At 37.7% G+C, this 8330-nt stretch overlaps 1 protein-coding gene across 1 annotated transcript; it reads right to left on the minus strand.

Moving 5' to 3' along the window:
- Positions 1 to 1794: 1794 nt before the first annotated feature.
- lysmd4 (LysM, putative peptidoglycan-binding, domain containing 4) lies at positions 1795 to 6424 on the minus strand. Its single transcript, XM_061035225.1, has 3 exons — positions 6318 to 6424; positions 3679 to 3954; positions 1795 to 3589 (listed from the first exon to the last, which is right to left on the minus strand). The coding sequence occupies exons 2-3, from the start codon at positions 3943 to 3945 to the stop codon at positions 3044 to 3046; spliced, it is 813 nt and encodes a 270-aa protein (XP_060891208.1). The 5' UTR covers positions 3946 to 3954; positions 6318 to 6424; the 3' UTR covers positions 1795 to 3043.
- Between the last annotated feature and the right edge of the window lie 1906 nt (positions 6425 to 8330).

Here is an 8330-nt window from a genome sequence, read left to right on the forward strand (position 1 = left end):
TTCAAACTTAGCCTTCCTGACACCAAAACCCCCCAAAATACAGAGTGTGAACTTAAATAAACTTGAAGAAATGTACTTATTTCAACTTCAAATACAAGCAAAAGTGAAGTATTTGAATTGAATTAAAACAATAATCCTGATCACGGTCGATTCACACTGTGAAGTTTGATTCTGATGTCTTTTGTTCACATTCTTAAGTATTAGAGCAATCCGCCAGAGAATGTTTGGATTGCTGAAGGTTTGAATCCGATATATTAAGACTCTCTTTCTGTCCTCTACAGGAGCAGACTTGATTTGAACTCATCAAATAAAGAAAGGCAGGGAGCAGCAGAGTCCAGGTTGGAGGTAAAGGGGAAAAAAAGGGGGAGGCCCGTGTATCAGCATTAGGAGAAGACTCAGCCTGGCCGCTGGCAGCGTGCCAGAGCTCTGCGGCCTGGAGCTACATCAGAGCAGGGTTCGTAAGCTGCAGTTATGAGAATAATAAAAGGCATAGAGCCAGCTTCAGCAATAGAGTCAGACTTAAACTTGTGTTTTTATGACTCAGAAACGACTAATATTGCTTGTTTTCCTCTCACTTTCAAACTGCACAGTTGTCTTTTTGGCTTTGAACATAGGGTACAAATAGCTTGGGCAGCAATGTTACAGTGTAGTGTCAACCAGAAAATCAAGGTTCCAACACCATCACAACAACCGTCCATTGGCCAGACGCTGCATTCCTAATAGTTTCAGCAGTGCTGCTCTGGTGCTAACCTGGAGCTTTGACTTCTGCACTGAGAGGGGAAAGAAAAGCAATAACTCTTGCCTTTGGGCCTTTAAAAAATCTCTGCTGGTTTTGTGACTCTGTGCAAGCATATTTCATTTACTTTTTATTTGGTTTTCTGTGCTCATTGTTGACATAGAAATGAATCTGTTCAGGTCTAAAAACCTTGGCTGTGTGTGTCCAAAGTTATGCACCTATTTTTTTTATTCACTCAGTATGTCAAAAACCTTTAAGTTGAACCTTTCAGCTGATTGAACAGAGAAGGTTGAGACTAGAAAAATATGAAAACTGATTTTCCCAAACTGCAGTGCTCAGTTTGGAAAAACGACAGCAATCTATTTACGTATGGTATTTTTGTTATGCAACTTTTTTGGCAAATGTTTCAAAATCCTGTCGCTTACAAGTCTGCTCACACAATTTGTCCTTTGGTTTTACTGTTATAACAAAGACAAAGTGTGTACACATTGGCAAACAAATTCCGACAAAAATACTTTGGGACTAATGACAGTCTGCAAAATATACTGGCCAAACAGCATGTTCAAGTTTATTACAAGGTGCTATTACTTATGTTTAGTGCCTTAGATATACTTTATATCACAGGGTGAGAGTGAAACAACATGCTGCTCGTCTTGTTAAAATCTTATTTCAATGATCAATTATATTCCAAAATAAATGTATCATGTATCAAATCATGCAGTCATCCTTCATACAGTCTAATTTATTCTGAAGGTATAGTAATTTTGTCTTCATCCATTCCTCCAAAATCAAGCAAAACAAGCAGTGTGCATGCTGCCACCTGTTGGTATCTGTAAATACTGCAAGAGATCAATCGCTGCTAGAATAAAGACTTTAATTCCACAAAATATGTACTGGTGTTTCAAGTAGATTTACTTTCAGTAGTGAATGTTCTGCATGTATCCCAGTCTTCATGTAGTATGTTAAGTGGGCTCCACATACCAATTTACAAATTGGCTTGGATCATCTTTGAACACCAAAAGAACACATGCAAACTCTCCAGAGAAAAAGGACAGTGACACTTTCACAAAGTTTGTATTCAAATAGGACCATGCTGAGAAAATATTTTAGCACATTCATTGTGTCCAACATCCCACCAACAACTGTTACACTGAAGTAAAGGTTTGAAAATATGTCAGTAAAATATCTGTTCCAGTTTCACAAGTTCAAAACTCTTCAGACTTTAAAACTGCATAGGTGAAGTCACACAAGCTCACAATGTAAGACAAAGTGTGCGATACTATAAAAAGTTGAAGGCACTTTGCTTCACCTCACAGTTCATTTTAAAGAACCTAGAGATGATCACGTCATTTTCCAAAAATGCTAATCTTTGTATTCTTAAGATCGCAAGTTGTCTAATAATGAGCACATAAAAATCTAACACGACTAAGTGTATTGCACCACTTTGATTATGTAAACACAGTTTTCACATTAAGCAGCATTGTATCAAATACCTAGAGAAAAGGCAATGAGGTGAATGACAATAACTTAACAATGAACACACAGACACACAAAAATAAGTTAACAAAGCACATGAGTATACTGCTCAAACCCATGGCAAAAACACTTGAGAGTCACATTAAGATGAAGTTTAAAAATATATTACTTTACCAAGAGAGGTGATAGAGATTGTACCTGTGGTATAAAACGTATATGATGACACTTGATGGTGTGTTAATACTGAAAACAGGCACTGCTGTACAGACAGGTCATGATTAAAGCCTCCACAGAAATGAGACTAGAGCAGACGTCTGCAAAACCATCGAATACTAGAGACTGACCGATCTATTGGTTGGCTAATGTAGGCCTAGTAGAGATATATCAGTATTGAAGAATATGTTTTATCACACATAGTTCAACAATTTTATATATTATTTAATACGTTATACATCCCTCCAATTACCTTGGCATAAGCGCAAATTCAGGGCACAATCCATGTGGGGTAAAAAAAAGCGACCTCTCATTCCAGGGTCAAAAGTAAAAAGGTAAGTCATACTGGCAACACATGAACCAAGAGGACAAATCAAACTATTGAAGTATTAGTCCTCTCTGAATCAATTACTTTAGAAGTATTAGATCAGTATAGAAATATTTCATTGATACACGACCATGGAGGAATTTGCCTCAACTATCAAAGTTCTTATACACAAGGTTTCATTTGCTGGTGGAGGGTAGAGACATGGTGGTATTGCACTTGAGTTTAATGTTTAGGATTTGGCTTCATCTTGGCTAAAAGTCTCAGAAAATATTCTAGATTTCTGAGCTGTACTATCCAGCTCCTCTTGTAACAAGGCCTAGAGCTGAGGTGTGTGAAGAGTTGGCAGAGGTCGGTGTCGCTGCACCGTCATCTGTTGGTGAAACTACTCCATTATCTTTTGTTTTGAAATAAATGACGTAAAATAAGGGCAGGACGATGCCTATGAGGAGCATGGCCACCACAGCGTTCCACCACTGGATTCCCCAGTCGGAGCCGTGACCGGTCAGGCTCTGTCCTTTGGGATCAAACTTCAGCCTGTTCCCGGAGTTTGCCAAAATATCTTCGTCTTGATCATCCGTGGTCTGAATCAGTCTCTCAATATCCTGGTCCACCTCCATTAGAAAGTCTGTGACCTCCTGTAGATGTGGTTGGGCTCTGGCTCTATCCTGAGGCTTCACTAAAGTGCTGGATGTATGTGGCATCTCGACTTGAGCGTAACTAAGGTCTGTGGAAGCCTCAGTTAAAAAGCTATGTTTTTGAACTGGTATTTTGATAGATTTGAGTCCAAATAAATCTTGTTCCTGCATAAGGTTGTTCACCCGTTTTATATCTGCTACCTGTTGACAAAAACAAGAGAACATTTATTATGGCTAAAGAGATTAACGACAGAAATAATTCACAAACTTCAGTGACCAAAACTCTTGACCTTGCAGCCGTATTGTAATGCGAGCTTGTTGAGATTGTCATCGTCCAACACCTCCCGCTCGAGCAGCTCCATGTTCCTCAGTCTGTCCGGCTCGTGTTCTCGCAAAACTCGGGGCCTCATCTCCATCACCGTGAGCTCCTCCTCATCATCCGAGGACACAGAAGACTCATTCGGCATCCTCCTGAACATGTAAACCTGGCCGTCTGCACTGGCATGGACATCCACCGGGGCCTGGAAAGCCTGTGGAACATGCTCACCTCGCCGCATAATGACAGCCTGTAAAGGATGTCCCAAATTTCAATTAGACCATCACAGTTGGGTGTGTATCAATTAAGAAGCTGATAAAACATAGATATACAAGATGGCTCTACATGCCTCATTTCCCAGCTAGAATTTTACATTAACTTTGAACTAATCTCTCCTCCATTGAAATCAAGAAGGATTTATGGTGGAAAGTGTCGTTCATCTGTCTTTTAAAGATTTATTCTTTGGCTTTTTCTGCCTGAAAACCTAATTTCCATGGGAATTTTTTTCCTCCTATGGGAAATCAATTCCTGCAACTCAAGGCAAAACAATAATGAACAGAATAGGAAGTCTCTTGACATGGAAATCCTATTATTACTCATCTAACTGCTGGCTACAATAGAAGAGCCCAAAAATAAGCATCATTCCCAGATTGTTGTTAGACAAAAGTTGATGGGCGCTGTGATTTACTTTTTCAGGACAGCCTTAAAATTAAAATTACCCTTCAATTAAAAAGTCATTTCTAAAATTGTTTAGCTATTTGGGCTCCACCATGGCCTCATGGTAAATCCAGCTTTGAATTACTGGACGCAATGCAAATGCGGAAGCAAGTAAACATTATACATTTTAGTTTGCACTTCAGAAGATGTCCTAACCTGCAACATCCATCAGAACATGTGTCTTGCCTTTTCTAGGACATCCTCGTCTTTGTCAAGTTTTGTAAACGTTTCATTTGCAGGAAGAGAAATCCCAAAAGGGACACCGATAACCTTGTGTGAGTTATACATTTTCACTTTCACTGTGCTGTAAAAGTCCAGTGACTGCAAAACAAATAGTTAGTCCAATGGTTAGGCCACTGAAGGAAACCATATCATTTTAAAGTTGTTTGATTTTCCTATCGTGGACCTGGTGGACGTTGTACCGCTACAAAAGAACCCGGACAGTTTAGTTTCAATCAAACGAACCTTGAGGTCAGCAGAGAGTTAGAAAGTGGCAGTTCTGTTTATCCACATGCAGTACCAGGGAAGACAAGAGGTTTATTAACCAAGATGTCTGCACTCTTTGCTTGATTTTATGACCTCAGTGATGATGTATTTGACTGACTAACATAACCAAATGATTGATGTGCAAATCAACTCTGATGATCCCTTTATTAGGAGAGTGCCGCGTATTGCGAGACAGAAATTGCACACTGAGTTGGGCTAAAATATTGAGCTTAAACTATGTGATATTAAATTAAAACATGCTGGAGTAATCTAAATGTCTAACAGTCTAGAGCAGGGGTTCCCAAACTTTTCATCCCTCGACCCCCAAAATAACGATGCGAGAGACCGGGGGCCCCCTTCTGTCCCTGGAAGTGGTTAAAGCATAACGGTGCACACAGCAGCGCGCACTAATGGGCCGATCCAAACACTGACATTAGAACAACAATAAGCCTTAAACTAATTGAACAACATTTGTGTGTAATTTCACAATAAAAGGTCAAATATGTCATTTCCAGTTTGCATTTGTTTTTGGAAGGCAACTTGCGACCCCCCCTCCCAGTGTCTTCCGAACCCACAGGGGGGTCCCGACCCCCACTTTGGGAACCACTGGTCTAGAGTACAAAACCCAATAATAAAGGTATGCCATAAACTTCAAGTAATTTGGACAATAAATAAGTGTGATCACAATGTTTTGATTACTTTAAAAAGGAATCGCATAAATAACACAAGGCATGGAATATCAACAATATTTTCTTTCTGATGGTTGAAGTGTTACCATGGTTACCCCAGGTGGAGCTAATCAAAAACGGTTTTTGATTAGGAAACTCATCTCTAATCAAAACCATTGAATTTGAAATTGAATTGAGTTTGTGTAAAGTAAACACTTTTTTAAATTTGGAAAAACACAGCATTGTCTGATAAATGGCTTTATGTGTAGAACAAATAAAACGCTCGTTTGCGGGCTGACAGTTTCCTCTACGAAACCAAAGAAAACAGACCAAAACGGTCAGGAGAGGAGACAGCGTTGTTGTCCATCACAGACTTGCAGATAAGACGAATAAAACATCTAGATAAAAGTGAATTTTATCCCAAACATCTTAAACCTGTCGAAAATCATTTGTACGGTTCAAAGTACAAATCCTGCAGAGGTCACTGGACCGAGCTCACAAAGAAGCACCTGAAGGCAGCATAAGAAGCACCTGAAGGCAGCATGGACAGTCTGCGGAAAGTAGTAGGAACTATTGCTTACAGGTTAGCCTTAGCTTTTGACATTTAGCATGTGTTCAGCTCACTGTCTTCAGCAGACCTCACACACACAGTTAGCCAGCTCGTCTGCTCGACATCGTGGTTAAAAACATGTTATTCAGTACAGTTTTTAAAACTCGGATTTCTATTTTTGACTTTAGTTACCTTATCAAAATGCTTTGACAACAGTGCTCCAAGCCACCGCCTTCACCAGCTGCACTTGCTTACATTACAGCAACTAATGGCTCTAACTGGCTACTGGCCTTCTTCTTCGTGTTATTTCTAAAACGAGTTGTGAGATATGCAACACTGACACCTACTGGTCTGGAATGTAATACACCTTGTTTTTTTTATTTCTAAAATAAGTTCACCAAAATAGAAGACTTGATAAAAATGCTTGATACTACTGCTAATAGGCATACTACTACTAATAATAATAATACTGAATATTAGGCTATATTATAATAACTTTTAATAATAATAACCTTTATTTATATAGCACCTTTTAAAAACTCAGGTTTACAAAGTGCTTTGACAAACAGCAAAAACAAGAACAAACTAAACCAAACACAGAAGAACATAAACAACAGCAAGAACATAACAAATGCAAAATACTAAAAATAATTAAATACAATTCAACAGAAAAGAACCCAAAGTGCACGATACCCAACAGACATATATAACCATCACAAGAACCATCATAAGAACCATCATAAGAACCCAGGCAACACAAGAACCCAACAACACGAGCTGAGACCAAGAGGAACCAAAGATTTAAAAAGATGTAAGAAACTAAAAGAGCTAAAAGCAAATAAAAAGATAACAGCAATAAGAAGGTAAGAGCAGTAAAAGAAAATAGAAACAAGTGGTTAAAGGATAAAAATAAAACTATAATATTAATAAAAATAAAAAGTAAATATAAATATAAAACATAAATAGACAAAGTAAGTAAGATAAGAAATTACCAAGATAAAACATAAGAGGAGTTAAGATAAGAGCATAAATAAAGAACATAAATAAAAGGACAGTAAGAAGTAAAAGAAGATAAAAATAGTAAAACCAGTAAGAAAAGACATCACATAAAAGCAAGTATGTAAAAGTACGTTTTAAGAAGGGATTTAAAAGAATTTAAGAAGAAGGTATACCAGTTAAGACCAAATTTAATGAAACTTAACAGCAACGTTTAAGAAGCTCACCGAGTTACATTTCAGCGACTTATGCTGAGTTTGCATTATGTTTGTATTTTATGATTGAGCTAGGGACTCAATGTGGCCTCACACATGAAAATGTTCGAGACAGGTTATTTAGGCTGGTGCACAATCCAGACCACAGGTAAAACATGAACATGAACCAAAACAGATTTCTTTTAACAAGATCCTTTTGGTGGTGTCTGCATATTGCTATACTATATAAATACACTCGACTTCTTAAACTGTATTTTATGAAAAATAACACATGAAAACTCATTTATAAGGTATTTTCTCTTGAAAATTATTAATTAGTAAATTGAAGCTCTGATACAAAACATTTGGAGTTTAGAATAGCAGCAACGCAGCCTTGGATTAGGAGGATGTTAGAAAGTGAATGCTGGTTCTTGAGTCCCGAGGGAAAAGGCCAAAGAGGTTTTAAAAAGGTCCGAGTAGTGGTAGTGCTCACTGCGGGCACTAGGTGGGGCTAATGATCTTTCACATCTCTCTGGCTTGAAGCTGTTCATCTGTTCATCAGATTTAACTGATGCAGAGGGTTTCTGACATGGAGTCCAGTATTATGATAATATAATTCTGTTATTGATTTATATAGTTAAGAGGTATTTAATATTCATATAGTTATTTTAACTTATATTAAAGGAGCGATGGAAAACTGCTAGGAGAGTGATGGCACAAATAGTATCATCCCATTATATCAAATTATATATGAGTCTCAATATATACATGGTTGTTACTTCTAAGTAAAACATATATGATGCCTACAGCATACACAAAGTAAAATAATAATAATTGAAAAAAGCTCAATTACAGCACTTAATAAAGGGATTAGCTGATAGTAAATATACAGTACTGTCCATGTTTTGTCTTAAGTTATGGCCACATTATACAGCATAATGTTTCTTCATGTCTCCCTAAAACACTTTATAGGGCATCACTGATAAAAACAAAAAAAACGTGAACCTGTTTACAA

The sequence above is a fragment of the Labrus mixtus genome, chromosome 4, assembly GCF_963584025.1.
Source record: "Labrus mixtus chromosome 4, fLabMix1.1, whole genome shotgun sequence".
Taxonomy (NCBI): domain Eukaryota; kingdom Metazoa; phylum Chordata; class Actinopteri; order Labriformes; family Labridae; genus Labrus; species Labrus mixtus.

Excerpts from the sequence above, each read along its gene's own strand:
- lysmd4 (XM_061035225.1), bottom strand. The coding sequence starts at position 3,945 with ATGCGGCGAGGTGAGCATGTTCCACAGGCTTTCCAGGCCCCGGTGGAT. Across the intron at positions 3,590-3,678 it reads CATTACAATACGGCTGCAAG|GTAGCAGATATAAAACGGGT; the intron begins GTCAAGAGTTTT and ends TTTTGTCAACAG.